The sequence below is a fragment of the Oncorhynchus mykiss genome, chromosome 10, assembly GCF_057628025.1.
Source record: "Oncorhynchus mykiss isolate SJ-2025 chromosome 10, ASM5762802v1, whole genome shotgun sequence".
Lineage (NCBI taxonomy): Eukaryota > Metazoa > Chordata > Actinopteri > Salmoniformes > Salmonidae > Oncorhynchus > Oncorhynchus mykiss.
In genome coordinates, this window is record NC_143031.1 from 84921723 (window position 1) to 84943889 (window position 22167).

Genomic DNA, 22167 nt, shown 5'->3' on the forward strand with positions numbered 1-22167 from the left:
GGTTGACGAAAACAGGAAGGACAGACAATAGGACTGGTTGAAGAGAACAGGAAGGACAGACAATAGGACTGGTTGAAGAGAACAGGAAGGACAGACAGGACCGATGTTCAATATCATTATCAACAAACATCTCAGTGATTCACACATAAACAAGATATTCTCATTATTATAATATATTCATACTCCCGTTAACCCCGCCCCCCATGCATACCTACCAATGTGGTCTTTATTTCTCATAATGGCATAATGAGGCCATCTGTTATAAAGGCAAACAAACACATCTCACTGGTTACATCCCAACTAGCACCCTATTCCCCATATAGTGCACTACTTTAGACCAGGGTTGGGCGTTGGGTTGCAAATTTCTGGTAATGTTCCCAAAATGTCCAGGTTTTCCAGGAATCCTGGTTGGAGGGTTCCGGATTTCCTGCTTGTTTTCTCCTGATTCTGGGACACTTCCATCCAGGATTTCCTGCTTGTTTTCTCCTGATTCTGGGACACTTCCATCCAGGATTTCTGGAAAACCTGGGAATTTTGCAATCCTATGAGTTAAATAAGGAGTACATAATGTCCAAACCCAATTACTCAAACATGAACAACTAGCTCAACCAAACATTAGCACCTAGCTCAACCAAACATTAGTACCTAGCTCAAAAAAACATTAGCACCTAGCTCAACAAAACATTAGCACCTAGCTCAACCAAACATTAGCAACTAGCTCAACCAAACATTAGCACCTAGCTCAACAAAACATTAGCAACTAGCTCAACAAAACATTAGCACCTAGCTCAACCAAACATTAGCACCTAGCTCAACCAAACATTAGCAACTAGCTCAACCAAACATTAGCACCTAGCTCAACCAAACATTAGCACCTAGCTCAACCAAACATTAGCAACTAGCTCAACCAAACATTAGCACCTAGCTCAACCAAACATTAGCAAGTAGCTCAACGCAAACATAAACTTACATACAGAATTTTTACGAAAAGTCTTAAAACTCCTATGATATAGCAATTTAATGTTTATTTTATTTAATTTGTTTTTTTTATCAACAATCACAAGATATATATACATTTCACCAGAACAAAAGCAAGCTCGATTTTAACATTCTGATCTTGAAATATTTCGTATTGCAACACTTAAAACACACGTACAAATACAAGTTCAAAATGGGAGGAGTGACAGCAGTAGATTTTTAAACATCTCTATACATTTAAAATGCACCAAAAACAGTTTAAAAACCAGATAACCAAATGTCAGGTAATATGCTCCAGTGGATAACGGCCATGGTCTGCTGCAGGCTGCTCTAGGGGGGGGGTCTGAGTCCCAAACAAAACCCTATTCCCTATATAGTGCACTACTTTAGACCAGAGCTCTATTCCCTATGTAGGGCACTACTTTAGACCAGAGCCCGTGGGCCCTATGTAGGGAAAAGGGTGCCATTTAGGGACACACTCTAGGCGACGACCTTTTAGGGTTGATTTCCTTTTCCTGTGTGATGTCATGTCCATACAGAGGGGTCAGGGGGTTAGAGGTTAAATGGAGAACACGGGTTGGCTTGTTGATTGTTGCCTGTCTTGGGAGTTTAGACTGAAGCTTGATATTCCATTAACTGTAAAATACACACACAGAGAAGGAGACACAGACACACACACACACACACACACGGGAAAAAGGAAATGAGATTCAACCCAGAAACAGAGCGATATCCGTGTAGTCAGTTTCCGCCGGTAGAGGTTGTTTTAGACTAGAGTGGGAGAGGTAGAGTTGACTCTACCCCCAGTGTTTCTTTCATCCTGGTCCTGGGAACCCCAACAGGTGAACATCGTAGTTGTTACCGTAACACTACAACACACCTGCATCAAATAATCAAAAGGCTTGATGAGTTGATTAGTTAAATCAGGTGTGTTAATGCGAGGGCAACAACTACAATGTCCCCAGTACCAGGATGAGGAAACATTACACTAACCATTACAGTAGCATGGTAAGCGTGTATGTGGCGCCCTCCTGTGGTGGAGATTAGTTATTGCACCACTAGACAATTTTCTGGGAAGGTAGTCTACACTGGACACTACAGACTGGGAAGGTAGTCTACACTGGACACTACAGACTGGGAAGGTAGTCGACACTGGACACTACAGACTGGGAAGGTAGTCTACATTGGACACTACAGACTGAGAAGGTAGTCTAGACTGGGCACTACAGACTGGGAAGGTAGTCTACACTGGACACTAGAGACTGGGAAGGTAGTCTAGACTGGACACTACAGACTGGGAAGGTAGTCTACACTGGACACTAGAGACTGGGAAGGTAGCCTAGACTGGACACTAGAGACTGGGAAGGTAGTCTAGACTGGACACTACAGACTGGGAAGGTAGTCTACACTGGACACTAGAGACTGGGAAGGTAGTCTAGACTGGACACTACAGACTGGGAAGGTAGTCTAGACTGGACACTAGAGACTGGGAAGGTAGTCTAGACTGGACACTACAGACTGAGAAGGTAGTCTACACTGGACACTACAGACTGGGAAGGTAGTCTACACTGGACACTACAGACTGGGAAGGTAGTCTAGACTGGACACTAGAGACTGGGAAGGTAGTCTAGACTGGACACTAGAGACTGGGAAGGTAGTCTACACTGGACACTACAGACTGGGAAGGTAGTCGACACTGGACACTACAGACTGGGAAGGTAGTCTAGACTGGACACTACAGACTGGGAAGGTAGTCTAGACTGGACACTACAGAGTGATGGAAGTGAATGTTCTGAAATCGATTTATTCATAATCACTATAATTAATACATGAATTCATTGATTAACGTATGTTTCTTACTGGGATGGTACGCTGGGCGAGCCTGAGCGGTGGAAGTGAATGTTGTGATATCGGTGTATTTATAATCGCTATAATTAATACATGAATTCATTGATTAACGTATGTTTCTTACTGGGATGGTACGCTGGGCGAGCCCGAGCGGTGGAAGTGTATGTTCTGCCACTTTCCCTCTCTGCGATGCCAGACGCGGGTCTCCTCAGACTGCATGGTGCGAGGCATCCCCCCCGCGTCCATGTACTGGCTCAGGCGGATGTAGGCGATGCACGCAGCGTTCTCCGCTAGATAGACCTTCTCATTAGTTCACCTCTCCTTGTTTCACGTCAACATCATAAAACACATTCTACATAATTTTTAACCTTTATTTTACCTTTATTTAACTAGGCAAGTTAGTTAAGAACAAATTCTTATTTTCAATGACGGCCTGGGAACAGTGGGTTAACTGCCTGTTCAGGGGCAGAACGACAGATTTTACCTTCCGGTTACTAGTCCAATACTCTAACCACTAGGCTACCCTGCCGCACCATAAGTACCAGGGGGATTGGCGTCCATCTTGATTCAATCCAGGAAGTACACCGGAATTCCAATTCCAATGTTCACTTCAATGCTTCAGGACAATTTGGAATGGGAAATTTGAATCTGGTCTAGTTTCTGACTGGAATTGATATGTACATACAGTGTATATTTGAATACCAACCAGAAACAAGATTACATAAAACATAGCCCAGATAAATCAACATAATGTTCAGTTGGTAAATCATGGTGCTTGCAATACCAGGATAGTGGGTTCAATTCCCAGGGCCACTCATATGGAAAATATATGAACACATTCATGTAAGTTGCTTTTGGTAAAAGTGTCTGCTAAATGGCATATATATATCATTATATTATTGATAGAATAATTAGAAATGGCTGATTTCCTACCTATCAGATGGACGTGAGGGTTGAGGAGGATGGTGTGCACCGGCTTGCTACCTTTAGACAGGGCTGGAAAGAGAAGGGGGGGGGGGCGAGGGAGATGGAGAGAGAGACAGACAGGCCTTAGTTAGCTAGTGGGAGTTGTAGTTCTCAGTAACAGACACAAACAGGGCTGGAAAGAGAAGGTGGGGAGGATGAGGGAGATGGAGAGAGAGACAGACAGGCCTTAGCTAGTGGGAGTTGTAGTTCTCAGTAACAGACACAAACGGATATAACTATTCATCAATAGCTAATCAATAACTACAAATCAATATCTGATTCATAAATTCTACCAATCAATACATATACTAATCCATAGCTGATCAATACCTCTACTAATCAATACCTTTACTAATCAATAAATCTGCTAATCAATACCAATTCTAATCATTACCTCTACTAATGAATACCTCTATGAATAAATAGTTAATCAATACCTATAGTAATCAATAGCAAATCAATATCTCTACTAATCAATACATATACTAATCCATAGCTTATCAATACCTCTACTAATGAATAGCTAATCAATACCTCTAATAATTCATTCCTATACTAATCAATAGCTAATCAATACCTCTACTAATCAATACATATTCTAATCAATACCTCTACTAATCAATAGCTAATCAATACCTCTACTAATCAATACCTCTACTAATGAATAGCTAATCAATACTTCTACTAAACAATACCTCTATTAATCAATAGCTAATCAATACCTCTACTAACCAATACCTCTATGAATGAATAGCTAATCAATACCTCTACTAATCCATAGCTGATCAACACCTCTACTAATGAAATGCTAATCAATACCTCTACTAATCAATACCTCTACTAATAAATACATACTACTCAATAGCTGATCAATACCTCTAATTAATAGCTGATCAATATCTATACTAATCAAAAGCTGATCATACCTCTACTAATCAATAGCTGATCAATACCTCTGCTAATCAATAGCTGATCAATACCCCTACGAATCAATAGCTGATCAATACCCCTACTAATCAATAGCTGATCAATACCTCTGCTAATCAATAGCAGATCAATACCCCTACTAATCAAAAGTTGCTGATCAATACCCCTACTAATCAATAGCTGATCATACCTCTACTAATCAATACCTCTACTAATCAATAGCTGATCAATAACTACTAATCGATAGCTGATCGATACTTACACTAATAAATAGTTGATCAATACCTCTACTAATCAATACCTCTACTAATCAATACCTCTAATCAATAACTGTATCTTCTGAATGACTGATGGACGTGTTACCGTTGTCGAAGTAGAAGCGATGGAAGTCATGTCCCTCTACCAGGTTCCCCAGAGCTTCTGGTTCAAACGACGTCAGACCAGGATCACAGATCTTCCTGTTGGAAACAAACACAGACTGAGTCCCATGTCGCACCCTATTCCCTATATAGTGAACTACTATAGACCAGAGCCCTATTCCCTATATAGTGAACTACTAGTGGCCAGAGCCCTATTCCCTATATAGTGGTACTACTATAGACCAGGGCCCTATTCCCTATATAGTGAACTACTATAGACCAGAGCCCTATTCCCTATATAGTGAACTACTAGTGGCCAGAGCCCTATTCCCTATATAGTGAACTACTATAGACCAGAGCCCTATTCCCTATATAGTGGTACTACTATAGACCAGAGCCCTATTCCCGATATAGTGAACTACTAGTGGCCAGAGCCCTATTCCCTATATAGTGAACTACTATAGACCAGAGTCCTATTCCCTATATAGTGAACTACTAGTGACCAGAGCCCTATTCCCTATATAGTGAACTACTAGTGACCAGGGCCCTATTCCCTATATAGTGAACTACTAGTGACCAGAGCCCCATTCCCTATATAGTGAACTACTATAGACCAGAGACCTATTCCCTATATGTAGTGAACTACTAGTGGCCAGAGACCTATTCCCTATATATAGTGAACTACTATAGACCAGAGACCTATTCCCTATATATAGTGAACTACTATAGACCAGAGCCCTATTCCCTATATAGTGGTACTACTATAGACCAGAGCCCTATTCCCTATATAGTGAACTACTATAGACCAGAGCCCTATTCCCTATATAGTGAACTACTATAGACCAGAGACCTATTCCCTATATATAGTGAACTACTATAGACCAGAGACCTATTCCCTATATATAGTGAACTACTAGTGGCCAGAGACCTATTCCCTATATATAGTGAACTACTATAGACCAGAGCCCTATTCCCTACATAGTGAACTACTATAGACCAGAGACCTATTCTCTATATAGTGAACTACTATAGACCAGAGCCCTATTCCCTATATAGTGAACTACTATAGACCAGAGCCCTATTCCCTATATAGTGGTACTACTATAGACCAGAGCCCTATTCCCTATATAGTGAACTACTATAGACCAGAGCCCTATTCCCTATATAGTGGTACTACTATAGACCAGAGCCCTATTCCCTATATAGTGAACTACTATAGACCAGAGACCTATTCTCTATATAGTGGTACTACTATAGACCAGAGACCTATTCCCTATATATAGTGAACTACTATAGACCAGAGACCTATTCCCTATATATAGTGAACTACTATAGACCAGAGCCCTATTCTCTATATAGTGAACTACTATAGACCAGAGACCTATTCCCTATATATAGTGAACTACTATAGACCAGAGCCCTATTCTCTATATAGTGAACTACTATAGACCAGAGACCTATTCCCTATATATAGTGAACTACTATAGACCAGAGACCTATTCCCTATATATAGTGAACTACTATAGACCAGAGACCTATTCCCTATATATAGTGAACTACTATAGACCAGAGCCCTATTCTCTATATAGTGAACTACTATAGACCAGAGACCTATTCCCTATATAGTGGTACTACTATAGACCAGAGCCCTATTCCCTATATAGTGGTACTACTATAGACCAGAGCCCTATTCCCTATATAGTGAACTACTATAGACCAGAGCCCTATTCCCTATATAGTGGTACTACTATAGACCAGAGCCCTATTCCCTATATAGTGAACTACTATAGACCAGAGCCCTATTCCCTATATAGTGGTACTACTATAGACCAGAGCCCTATTCCCTATATAGTGGTACTACTATAGACCAGAGCCCTATTCCCTATATAGTGGTACTACTATAGACCAGAGCCCTATTCCCTATATAGTGGTACTACTATAGACCAGAGCCCTATTCCCTATATAGTGGTACTACTATAGACCAGAGCCCTATTCCCTATATAGTGAACTACTATAGACCAGAGCCCTATTCCCTATATAGTGGTACTACTATAGACCAGAGCCCTATTCCCTATATAGTGAACTACTATAGACCAGAGCCCTATTCCCTATATAGTGGTACTACTATAGACCAGAGCCCTATTCCCTATATAGTGAACTACTATAGACCAGAGCCCTATTCCCTATATAGTTGTACTACTATAGACCAGAGCCCTATTCCCTATATAGTGAACTACTATAGACCAGAGCCCTATTCCCTATATAGTGAACTACTATAGACCAGAGCCCTATTCCCTATATAGTGAACTACTATAGACCAGAGCCCTATTCCCTATATAGTGAACTACTATAGACCAGAGCCCTATTCCCTATATAGTGAACTACTATAGACCAGAGCCCTATTCCCTATATAGTGAACTACTATAGACCAGAGCCCTATTCTCTATATAGTGAACTACTATAGACCAGAGACCTATTCCCTATATAGTGCACTACTATAGACCAGAGCCCTATTCTCTATATAGTGAACTACTATAGACCAGAGACCTATTCCCTATATATAGTGAACTACTATAGACCAGAGACCTATTCCCTATATATAGTGAACTACTATAGACCAGAGCCCTATTCTCTATATAGTGAACTACTATAGACCAGAGACCTATTCCCTATATATAGTGAACTACTATAGACCAGAGACCTATTCCCTATATATAGTGAACTACTATGGACCAGAGCCCTATTCTCTATATAGTGAACTACTATAGACCAGAGCCCTATTCCCTATATAGTGGTACTACTATAGACCAGAGCCCTATTCCCTATATAGTGAACTACTAGTGACCAGAGACCTATTCCCTATATATAGTGAACTACTATAGACCAGAGCCCTATTCCCTATATAGTGGTACTACTATAGACCAGAGCCCTATTCCCTATATAGTGGTACTACTATAGACCAGAGCCCTATTCCCTATATAGTGGTACTACTATAGACCAGAGCCCTATTCCCTGTATAGTGGTACTACTATAGACCAGAGCCCTATTCCCTATATAGTGGTACTACTATAGACCAGAGCCCTATTCCCTATATAGTGGTACTACTATAGACCCTATTCCCTATGTAGTGAACTACTATAGACCAGAGCCCTATTCCCTATATAGTGGTACTACTATAGACCAGAGCCCTATTCCCTATATAGTGGTACTACTATAGACCAGAGCCCTATTCCCTATATAGTGGTACTACTATAGACCAGAGCCCTATTCCCTATATAGTGGTACTACTATAGACCAGAGTCCTATTCCCTATATAGTGGTACTACTATAGACCAGAGCCCTATTCCCTATATAGTGGTACTACTATAGACCCTGTTCCCTATGTAGTGAACTACTATAGACCAGAGCCCTATTCCCTATATAGTGGTACTACTATAGACCAGAGCCCTATTCCCTATATAGTGGTACTACTATAGACCAGAGCCCTATTCCCTATATAGTGGTACTACTATAGACCAGAGCCCTATTCCCTATATAGTGGTACTACTATAGACCAGAGTCCTATTCCCTATATAGTGGTACTACTATAGACCAGAGCCCTATTCCCTATATAGTGGTACTACTATAGACCAGAGTCCTATTCCCTATATAGTGGTACTACTATAGACCAGAGCCCTATTCCCTATATAGTGGTACTACTATAGACCAGAGCCCTATTCCCTATATAGTGGTACTACTATAGACCAGAGCCCTATTCCCTATATAGTGAACTACTATAGACCAGAGCCCTATTCCCTATATAGTGGTACTACTATAGACCAGGGCCCTATTCCCTATATAGTGGTACTACTATAGACCAGAGCCCTATTCCCTATATAGTGAACTACTATAGACCAGAGCCCTATTCCCTATATAGTGGTACTACTATAGACCAGAGCCCTATTCCCTATATAGTGGTACTACTATAGACCAGAGCCCTATTCCCTATATAGTGGTACTACTATAGACCAGAGCCCTATTCCCTATATAGTGGTACTACTATAGACCAGAGCCCTATTCCCTATATAGTGGTACTACTATAGACCAGAGCCCTATTCCCTATATAGTGGTACTACTATAGACCAGAGCCCTATTCCCTATATAGTGGTACTACTATAGACCAGAGCCCTATTCCCTATATAGTGGTACTACTATAGACCAGAGTCCTATTCCCTATATAGTGGTACTACTATAGACCAGAGCCCTATTCCCTATATAGTGGTACTACTATAGACCAGAGCCCTATTCCCTATATAGTGGTACTACTATAGACCAGAGCCCTATTCCCTATATAGTGAACTACTATAGACCAGAGCCCTATTCCCTATATAGTGGTACTACTATAGACCAGGGCCCTATTCCCTATATAGTGGTACTACTATAGACCAGAGCCCTATTCCCTATATAGTGAACTACTATAGACCAGAGCCCTATTCCCTATATAGTGGTACTACTATAGACCAGAGCCCTATTCCCTATATAGTGGTACTACTATAGACCAGAGCCCTATTCCCTATATAGTGGTACTACTATAGACCAGAGCCCTATTCCCTATATAGTGGTACTACTATAGACCAGAGCCCTATTCCCTATATAGTGGTACTACTATAGACCAGAGTCCTATTCCCTATATAGTGGTACTACTATAGACCAGAGCCCTATTCCCTATATAGTGGTACTACTATAGACCAGAGCCCTATTCCCTATATAGTGGTACTACTATAGACCAGAGCCCTATTCCCTATATAGTGAACTACTATAGACCAGAGCCCTATTCCCTATATAGTGGTACTACTATAGACCAGGGCCCTATTCCCTATATAGTGGTACTACTATAGACCAGAGCCCTATTCCCTATATAGTGAACTACTATAGACCAGAGCCCTATTCCCTATATAGTGGTACTACTATAGACCAGAGCCCTATTCCCTATATAGTGAACTACTATAGACCAGAGCCCTATTCCCTATATAGTGGTACTACTATAGACCAGAGCCCTATTCCCTATATAGTGGTACTACTATAGACCAGAGCCCTATTCCCTATATAGTGGTACTACTATAGACCAGAGCCCTATTCCCTATATAGTGGTACTACTATAGACCAGAGCCCTATTCCCTATATAGTGGTACTACTATAGACCAGAGCCCTATTCCCTATATAGTGGTACTACTATAGACCAGAGCCCTATTCCCTATATAGTGGTACTACTATAGACCAGAGCCCTATTCCCTATATAGTGGTACTACTATAGACCAGAGTCCTATTCCCTATATAGTGGTACTACTATAGACCAGAGCCCTATTCCCTATATAGTGGTACTACTATAGACCAGAGCCCTATTCCCTATATAGTGGTACTACTATAGACCAGAGCCCTATTCCCTATATAGTGAACTACTATAGACCAGAGCCCTATTCCCTATATAGTGGTACTACTATAGACCAGGGCCCTATTCCCTATATAGTGGTACTACTATAGACCAGAGCCCTATTCCCTATATAGTGAACTACTATAGACCAGAGCCCTATTCCCTATATAGTGGTACTACTATAGACCAGAGCCCTATTCCCTATATAGTGAACTACTATAGACCAGAGCCCTATTCCCTATATAGTGGTACTACTATAGACCAGAGCCCTATTCCCTATATAGTGGTACTACTATAGACCAGAGCCCTATTCCCTATATAGTGGTACTACTATAGACCAGAGCCCTATTCCCTATATAGTGGTACTACTATAGACCAGAGCCCTATTCCCTATATAGTGGTACTACTATAGACCAGAGCCCTATTCCCTATATAGTGGTACTACTATAGACCAGAGCCCTATTCCCTATATAGTGGTACTACTATAGACCAGAGTCCTATTCCCTATATAGTGGTACTACTATAGACCAGAGCCCTATTCCCTATATAGTGGTACTACTATAGACCAGAGCCCTATTCCCTATATAGTGGTACTACTATAGACCAGAGCCCTATTCCCTATATAGTGAACTACTATAGACCAGAGCCCTATTCCCTATATAGTGGTACTACTATAGACCAGAGCCCCATTCCCTATATAGTGGTACTACTATAGACCAGAACCCTATTCCCTATATAGTGCACTACTATAGACCAGAGCCCTATTCCCTATATAGTGGTACTACTATAGACCAGAGCCCTATTCCCTATATAGTGGTACTACTATAGACCAGAGCCCTATTCCCTATATAGTGGTACTACTATAGACCAGAGCCCTATTCCCTATATAGTGCACTACTAGAGACCAGGGCCCTATTCCCTATATAGTGCACTACTAGAGACCAGAGCCCTATTCCCTATATAGTGAACTACTAGTGACCAGAGCCCTATTCCCTATATAGTGCACTACTATAGACCAGAGCCCTATTCCCTATATAGTGAACTACTAGTGACCAGAGCCCTATTCCCTATATAGTGCACTACTAGAGACCAGAGCCCTATTCCCTATATAGTGCACTACTATAGACCAGAGTAACACAATAAAGAACCAGTTAGACAAAACACACACAGACAGAGGAGGACTCACGCGTAGTGCTAGCCCTAAACACACACAGACAGAGGAGGACTCACGCGTAGTGCTAGCCCTAAACACACACAGACAGAGGAGGACTCACGCGTAGTGCTAGCCCTAAACACACACAGACAGAGCAGGACTCACGCGTAGTGCTAGCCCTAAACACACACAGACAGAGCAGGACTCACGCGTAGTGCTAGCCCTAAACACACACAGACAGAGGAGGACTCACGCGTAGTGCTAGCCCTAAACACACACAGACAGAGGAGGACTCACGCGTAGTGCTAGCCCTAAACACACACAGACAGAGCAGGACTCACGCGTAGTGCTAGCCCTAAACACACACAGACAGAGCAGGACTCACGCGTAGTGCTAGCCCTAAACACACACAGACAGAGCAGGACTCACGCGTAGTGCTAGCCCTAAACACACACAGACAGAGCAGGACTCACGCGTAGTGCTAGCCCTAAACACACACAGACAGAGGAGGACTCACGCGTAGTGCTAGCCCTAAACACACACACACAGACAGAGCAGGACTCACGCGTAGTGCTAGCCCTAAACACACACAGACAGAGCAGGACTCACGCGTAGTGCTAGCCCTAAACACACACACAGACAGAGCAGGACTCACGCGTAGTGCTAGCCCTAAACACACACACAGACAGAGCAGGACTCACGCGTAGTGCTAGCCCTAAACACACACACACAGACAGAGCAGGACTCACGCGTAGTGCTAGCCCTAAACACACACAGACAGAGCAGGACTCACGCGTAGTGCTAGCCCTAAACACACACAGACAGAGCAGGACTCATGCGTAGTGCTAGCCATAAACACACACACACAGACAGAGCAGGACTCACGCGTAGTGCTAGCCCTAAACACACACAGACAGAGCAGGACTCACGCGTAGTGCTAGCCCTAAACACACACAGACAGAGCAGGACTCACGCGTAGTGCTAGCCCTAAACACACACAGACAGAGCAGGACTCACGCGTAGTGCTAGCCCTAAACACACACAGACAGAGCAGGACTCACGCGTAGTGCTAGCCCTAAACACACACAGACAGAGCAGGACTCACGCGTAGTGCTAGCCCTAAACTCACACAGACAGAGCAGGACTCACGCGTAGTGCTAGCCCTAAACACACACAGACAGAGCAGGACTCACGCGTAGTGCTAGCCCTAAACACACACAGACAGAGCAGGACTCACGCGTAGTGCTAGCCCTAAACACACACACACAGACAGAGCAGGACTCACGCGTAGTGCTAGCCCTAAACACACACAGACAGAGCAGGACTCATGCGTAGTGCTAGCCATAAACACACACACACAGACAGAGCAGGACTCACGCGTAGTGCTAGCCCTAAACACACACAGACAGAGCAGGACTCACGTGTAGTGCTAGCCCTAAACACACACAGACAGAGCAGGACTCACGCGTAGTGCTAGCCCTAAACACACACAGACAGAGGAGGACTCACGCGTAGTGCTAGCCCTAAACACACACAGACAGAGCAGGACTCGCGCGTAGTGCTAGCCCTAAACACACACAGACAGAGGAGGACTCACGCGTAGTGCTAGCCCTAAACACACACAGACAGAGGAGGACTCACGCGTAGTGCTAGCCCTAAACACACACAGACAGAGCAGGACTCACGCGTAGTGCTAGCCCTAAACACACACAGACAGAGGAGGACTCACGCGTAGTGCTAGCCCTAAACACACAGAGACAGAGCAGGACTCACGCGTAGTGCTAGCCCTAAACACACACAGACAGAGCAGGACTCACGCGTAGTGCTAGCCCTAAACACACACACAGACAGAGGAGGACTCACGCGTAGTGCTAGCCCTAAACACACACACACAGACAGAGCAGGACTCACGCGTAGTGCTAGCCCTAAACACACACAGACAGAGCAGGACTCACGCGTAGGCCTCGAAGTCTCCGTTGTTGATGGATTCGATCAGCTGCTCTGTGACTTTGATGATCTCCTGCTTCCGAGCTGGAAACACACAAACACAACATGACCACAACATGACCACAACGTCACCACAATCTCACCACAACGTCACCACAACCTCAGGTCAACATTAGCCCAACAACACAATCTGACATACATTAAATCACGGCTGTTAAATAGATCATCAGATTACTATATCATGTGGTGTGGTTAGTTAATAGATCAGATTACTACATCATGTGATGTGGTTAGTTAATAGATCATCAGATTACTACATCATGTGATGTGGTTAGTTAATATATCAGATTACTACATCATGTGATGTGGTTAGTTAATAGATCATCAGATTACTACATCATGTGATGTGGTTAGTTAATAGATCAGATTACTACATCATGTGATGTGGTTAGTTAATAGATCAGATTACTACATCATGTGATGTGGTTAGTTAATAGATCAGATTACTACATCATGTGATGTGGTTAGTTAATAGATCAGATTACTACATCATGTGATGTGGTTAGTTAATAGATCAGATTACTACATCATGTGGTGTGGTTAGTTAATAGATCAGATTACTACATCATGTGGTGTGGTTAGTTATTAGATCAGATTACTACATCATGTGATGTGGTTAGTTAATAGATCAGATTACTACATCATGTGATGTGGTTAGTTAATAGATCAGATTACTACATCATGTGATGTGGTTAGTTAATAGATCATCAGATTACTACATCATGTGGTGTGGTTAGTTAATAGATCAGATTACTACATCATGTGATGTGGTTAGTTAATAGATCAGATTACTACATCATGTGATGTGGTTAGTTAATAGATCAGATTACTACATCATGTGATGTGGTTAGTTAATAGATCAGATTACTACATCATGTGATGTGGTTAGTTAATAGATCAGATTACTACATCATGTGGTGTGGTTAGTTAATAGATCAGATTACTACATCATGTGGTGTGGTTAGTTAATAGATCAGATTACTACATCATGTGGTGTGGTTAGTTAATAGATCATCAGATTACTACATCATGTGATGTGGTTAGTTAATAGATCATCAGATTACTACATCATGTGGTGTGGTTAGTTAATAGATCATCAGATTACTATATCATGTGATGTGGTTAGTTAATAGATCAGATTACTACATCATGCTATGTGGTTAGTTAATAGATCATCAGATTACTACATCATGTGGTGTGGTTAGTTAATAGATCAGATTACTACATCATGTGATGTGGTTAGTTAATAGATCAGATTACTACATCATGTGATGTGGTTAGTTAATAGATCAGATTACTACATCATGTGATGTGGTTAGTTAATAGATCAGATTACTACATCATGTGATGTGGTTAGTTAATAGATCAGATTACTACATCATGTGGTGTGGTTAGTTAATAGATCATCAGATTACTACATCATGTGGTGTGGTTAGTTAATAGATCAGATTACTACATCATGTGGTGTGGTTAGTTAAGAGATCAGATTACTACATCATGTGATGTGGTTAGATAATAGATCAGATTACTACATCATGTGATGTGGTTAGTTAATAGATCATCAGATTACTACATCATGTGATGTGGTTAGTTAATAGATCAGATTACTACATCATGTGATGTGGTTAGTTAATAGATCATCAGATTACTACATCATGTGATGTGGTTAGTTAATAGATCAGATTACTATATCATGTGGTGTGGTTAGTCAGATTACTACATCATGTGGTGTGGTTAGTTAATAGATCAGATTACTACATCATGTGATGTGGTTAGTTAATAGATCATCAGATTACTATATCATGTGATGTGGTTAGTTAATAGATCATCAGATTACTATATCATGTGATGTGGTTAGTTAATAGATCAGATCACTACATCATGTGATGTGGTTAGTTAATAGATCAGATTACTATATCATGAGGTGTGGTTAGTTAATAGATCAGATTACTACATCATGTGGTGTGGTTAGTTAATAGATCAGATTACTACATCATGAGGTGTGGTTAGTTAATAGATCAGATTACTACATCATGTGATGTGGTTAGTTAATAGATCAGATCACTACATCATGTGGTGTGGTTAGTTAATAGATCAGATTACTACATCATGTGGTGTGGTTAGTTAATAGATCATCAGATTACTACATCATGTGATGTGGTTAGTTAATAGATCAGATTACTACATCATGTGATGTGGTTAGTTAATAGATCAGATTACTACATCATGTGATGTGGTTAGTTAATAGATCATCAGATTACTACATCATGTGATGTGGTTAGTTAATAGATCAGATTACTACATCATGTGATGTGGTTAGTTAATAGATCAGATTACTATATCATGTGATGTGGTTAGTTAATAGATCAGATTACTACATCATGTGATGTGGTTAGTTAATAGATCAGATTACTACATCATGTGATGTGGTTAGTTAATAGATCAGATTACTACATCATGTGGTGTGGTTAGTTAATAGATCAGATTACTACATCATGTGATGTGGTTAGTTAATAGATCAGATTACTACATCATGTGATGTGGTTAGATAATAGATCAGATTACTACATCATGTGGTGTGGTTAGTTAATAGATCAGATTACTACATCATGTGATGTGGTTAGTTAATAGATCAGATTACTACATCATGTGATGTGGTTAGTTAATAGATCAGATTACTACATCATGTGATGTGGTTAGTTAATAGATCAGATTACTACATCATGTGATGTGGTTAGTTAATAGATCATCAGATTACTACATCATGTGGTGTGGTTAGTTAATATATCAGATTACTACATCATGTGATGTGGTTAGTTAATAGATCAGATCACTACATCATGTGGTGTGGTTAGTTAATAGATCATCAGATTACTACATCATGTGGTGTGGTTAGTTAATAGATCAGATTACTACATCATGTGATGTGGTTAGTTAATAGATCAGATTACTACATCATGTGATGTGGTTAGTTAATAGATCAGATTACTATATCATGTGATGTGGTTAGTTAATAGATCAGATTACTACATCATGTGATGTGGTTAGTTAATAGATCAGATTACTACATCATGTGATGTGGTTAGTTAATAGATCAGATTACTACATCATGTGATGTGGTTAGTTAATAGATCAGATCACTACATCATGTGGTGTGGTTAGTTAATAGATCATCAGATTACTACATCATGTGATGTGGTTAGTTAATAGATCAGATCACTACATCATGTGGTGTGGTTAGTTAATAGATCAGATTACTACATCATGTGATGTGGTTAGTTAATAGATCAGATCACTACATCATGTGATGTGGTTAGTTAATAGATCAGATTACTACATCATGTGGTGTGGTTAGTTAATAGATCAGATTACTACATCATGTGGTGTGGTTAGTTAATAGATCATCAGATTACTATATCATGTGGTGTGGTTAGTTAATAGATCAGATTACTACATCATGTGGTGTGGTTAGATAATAGATCATCAGATTACTACATCATGTGATGTGGTTAGTTAATAGATCAGATTACTACATCATGTGATGTGGTTAGTTAATAGATCAGATTACTACATCATGTGGTGTGGTTAGTTAATAGATCAGATTACTACATCATGTGATGTGGTTAGTTAATAGATCAGATTACTACATCATGTGATGTGGTTAGTTAATAGATCAGATTACTACATCATGTGATGTGGTTAGTTAATAGATCAGATTACTACATCATGTGATGTGGTTAGTTAATAGATCAGATTACTACATCATGTGATGTGGTTAGTTAATAGATCAGATTACTACATCATGTGGTGTGGTTAGTTAATAGATCAGATTACTACATCATGTGGTGTGGTTAGTTAATAGATCAGATTACTACATCATGTGGTGTGGTTAGTTAATAGATCAGATTACTACATCATGTGATGTGGTTAGTTAATAGATCATCAGATTACTACATCATGTGATGTGGTTAGTTAATAGATCATCAGATTACTATATCATGTGATGTGGTTAGTTAATAGATCAGATTACTACATCATGTGATGTGGTTAGTTAATATATCAGATTACTACATCATGTGATGTGGTTAGTTAATAGATCAGATTACTACATCATGTGGTGTGGTTAGTTATTAGATCAGATTACTACATCATGTGGTGTGGTTAGTTATTAGATCAGATTACTACATCATGTGGTGTGGTTAGTTAATAGATCCGATTACTACATCATGTGATGTGGTTAGTTAATAGATCAGATCACTACATCATGTGATGTGGTTAGTTAATAGATCAGATTACTACATCATGTGATGTGGTTAGTTAATAGATCAGATTACTACATCATGTGGTGTGGTTAGTTAATAGATCAGATTACTACATCATGTGGTGTGGTTAGTTAATAGATCATCAGATTACTACATCATGTGGTGTGGTTAGTTAATAGATCAGATTACTACATCATGTGATGTGGTTAGTTAATAGATCAGATCACTACATCATGTGATGTGGTTAGTTAATATATCAGATTACTACATCATGTGATGTGGTTAGTTAATAGATCATCAGATTACTACATCATGTGATGTGGTTAGTTAATAGATCAGATTACTACATCATGTGGTGTGGTTAGTTAATAGATCAGATTACTACATCATGTGGTGTGGTTAGTTAATAGATCAGATTACTACATCATGTGGTGTGGTTAGTTAATAGATCATCAGATTACTACATCATGTGATGTGGTTAGTTAATAGATCAGATTACTACATCATGTGATGTGGTTAGTTAATAGATCATCAGATTACTACATCATGTGATGTGGTTAGTTAATAGATCAGATTACTACATCATGTGGTGTGGTTAGTTAATAGATCAGATTACTACATCATGTGGTGTGGTTAGTTAATAGATCAGATTACTACATCATGTGGTGTGGTTAGTTAATAGATCATCAGATTACTACATCATGTGATGTGGTTAGTTAATAGATCAGATCACTACATCATGAGGTGTGGTTAGTTAATAGATCAGATCACTACATCATGTGGTGTGGTTAGTTAATAGATCAGATTACTACATCATGTGGTGTGGTTAGTTAATAGATCAGATTACTACATCATGTGGTGTGGTTAGTTAATAGATCAGATTACTACATCATGTGATGTGGTTAGTTAATAGATCAGATTACTACATCATGTGATGTGGTTAGTTAATAGATCAGATTACTATGTGATGTGATTAGTTAATAGATCAGATTACTACATCATGTGATGTGGTTAGTTAATAGATCAGATTACTACATCATGTGATGTGGTTAGTTAATAGATCAGATTACTATGTGATGTGATTAGTTAATAGATCAGATTACTACATCATGTGATGTGGTTAGTTAATAGATCAGATTACTACATCATGTGGTGTGGTTAGTTAATAGATCATCAGATTACTACATCATGTGGTGTGGTTAGTTAATAGATCATCAGATTACTACATCATGTGATGTGGTTAGTTAATAGATCATCAGATTACTACATCATGTGATGTGGTTAGTTAATAGATCATCAGATTACTACATCATGTGATGTGGTTAGTTAATAGATCAGATTACTACATCATGTGATGTGGTTAGTTAATAGATCAGATTACTACATCATGTGGTGTGGTTAGTTAATAGATCAGATTACTACATCATGTGATGTGGTTAGTTAATAGATCATCAGATTACTACATCATGTGGTGTGGTTAGTTAATAGATCAGATTACTACATCATGTGATGTGGTTAGTTAATAGATCAGATTACTACATCATGTGATGTGGTTAGTTAATAGATCAGATTACTACATCATGTGGTGTGGTTAGTTAATAGATCAGATTACTACATCATGTGATGTGGTTAGTTAATAGATCAGATCACTACATCATGTGATGTGGTTAGTTAATAGATCAGATTACTACATCATGTGATGTGGTTAGTTAATAGATCAGATTACTACATCATGTGGTGTGGTTAGTTAATAGATCAGATTACTACATCATGTGATGTGGTTAGTTAATAGATCAGATTACTACATCATGTGATGTGGTTAGTTAATAGATCAGATTACTACATCATGTGGTGTGGTTAGTTAATAGATCAGATTACTACATCATGTGATGTGGTTAGTTAATAGATCATCAGATTACTACATCATGTGATGTGGTTAGTTAATAGATCAGATTACTACATCATGTGATGTGGTTAGTTAATAGATCAGATTACTACATCATGTGGTGTGGTTAGTTAATAGATCAGATTACTACATCATGTGATGTGGTTAGTTAATAGATCAGATTACTACATCATGTGGTGTGGTTAGTTAATAGATCATCAGATTACTACATCATGTGATGTGGTTAGTTAATATATCAGATTACTACATCATGTGATGTGGTTAGTTAATAGATCATCAGATTACTACATCATGTGATGTGGTTAGTTAATAGATCAGATTACTACATCATGTGATGTGGTTAGTTAATAGATCAGATTACTACATCATGTGATGTGGTTAGTTAATAGATCAGATTACTACATCATGTGGTGTGGTTAGTTAATAGATCATCAGATTACTACATCATGTGATGTGGTTAGTTAATAGATCATCAGATTACTACATCATGTGATGTGGTTAGTTAATAGATCATCAGATTACTACATCATGTGATGTGGTTAGTTAATAGATCAGATTACTACATCATGTGATGTGGTTAGTTAATAGATCAGATTACTACATCATGTGATGTGGTTAGTTAATAGATCAGATTACTACATCATGTGGTGTGGTTAGTTAATAGATCAGATTACTACATCATGTGATGTGGTTAGTTAATAGATCAGATTACTACATCATGTGGTGTGGTTAGTTAATAGATCAGATTACTACATCATGTGATGTGGTTAGTTAATAGATCATCAGATTACTACATCATGTGATGTGGTTAGTTAATAGATCAGATTACTACATCATGTGGTGTGGTTAGTTAATAGATCAGATTACTACATCATGAGGTGTGGTTAGTTAATAGATCAGATTACTACATCATGTGGTGTGGTTAGTTAATAGATCAGATTACTACATCATGTGATGTGGTTAGTTAATAGATCATCAGATTACTACATCATGTGATGTGGTTAGTTAATAGATCAGATTACTACATCATGTGGTGTGGTTAGTTAATAGATCAGATTACTACATCATGTGATGTGGTTAGTTAATAGATCAGATTACTACATCATGTGATGTGATTAGTTAATAGATCAGATTACTACATCATGTGATGTGGTTAGTTAATAGATCAGATTACTACATCATGTGATGTGGTTAGTTAATAGATCATCAGATTACTATATCATGTGATGTGGTTAGTTAATAGATCAGATTACTACATCATGTGATGTGGTTAGTTAATAGATCATCAGATTACTACATCATGTGATGTGGTTAGTTAATAGATCAGATTACTACATCATGTGGTGTGGTTAGTTAATAGATCAGATTACTACATCATGTGATGTGGTTAGTTAATAGATCAGATTACTACATCATGTGATGTGGTTAGTTAATAGATCAGATTACTACATCATGTGGTGTGGTTAGTTAATAGATCAGATTACTACATCATGTGGTGTGGTTAGTTAATAGATCAGATTACTATGTGATGTGGTTAGTTAATAGATCAGATTACTACATCATGTGATGTGGTTAGTTAATAGATCATCAGATTACTATATCATGTGATGTGGTTAGTTAATAGATCAGATTACTACATCATGTGATGTGGTTAGTTAATAGATCATCAGATTACTACATCATGTGATGTGGTTAGTTAATAGATCAGATTACTACATCATGTGGTGTGGTTAGTTAATAGATCAGATTACTATATCATGTGGTGTGGTTAGTTAATAGATCAGATTACTACATCATGTGATGTGGTTAGTTAATAGATCAGATTACTACATCATGTGGTGTGGTTAGTTAATAGATCATCAGATTACTACATCATGTGATGTGGTTAGTTAATAGATCAGATTACTACATCATGTGGTGTGGTTAGTTAATAGATCATCAGATTACTACATCATGTGATGTGGTTAGTTAATAGATCATCAGATTACTACATCATGTGGTGTGGTTAGTTAATAGATCAGATTACTACATCATGTGGTGTGGTTAGTTAATAGATCAGATTACTACATCATGTGGTGTGGTTAGTTAATAGATCATCAGATTACTACATCATGTGATGTGGTTAGTTAATAGATCATCAGATTACTACATCATGTGGTGTGGTTAGTTAATAGATCAGATTACTACATCATGTGATGTGGTTAGTTAATAGATCAGATTACTACATCATGTGGTGTGGTTAGTTAATAGATCAGATTACTACATCATGTGATGTGGTTAGTTAATAGATCATCAGATTACTACATCATGTGGTGTGGTTAGTTAATAGATCAGATTACTACATCATGTGA

The 22167-nt window shown here is 39.1% G+C and overlaps 1 protein-coding gene across 14 annotated transcripts in view; it reads right to left on the reverse strand.

Moving 5' to 3' along the window:
- Positions 1–996: 996 nt before the first annotated feature.
- Positions 997–22167, reverse strand: part of LOC118936807 (calcium/calmodulin-dependent protein kinase type II delta chain) — a 99035-nt gene continuing 77864 nt past the window's right edge. For 8 of the 14 annotated variants that reach the window (XR_016483985.1, XM_090188293.1, XM_090188290.1 and 5 more), the window contains 5 exons: positions 13597–13672; positions 5083–5177; positions 3760–3822; positions 2951–3116; positions 997–1614 (listed from right to left, as the gene is read on the reverse strand). Coding sequence is in view for 12 of the 14 variants with exons in the window: in XM_090188293.1 (XP_090044419.1) it covers positions 1611–1614; positions 2951–3116; positions 3760–3822; positions 5083–5177; positions 13597–13672 (404 nt within the window). In the remaining 2 variants the exon portion in view is untranslated. Of the gene's footprint in view, positions 1615–2946; positions 3117–3759; positions 3823–5082; positions 5178–13596; positions 13673–22167 lie in introns of those variants that run through there. The other 6 variants (XR_016483986.1, XM_090188295.1, XM_090188294.1 and 3 more) reach the window with 2 other exon arrangements.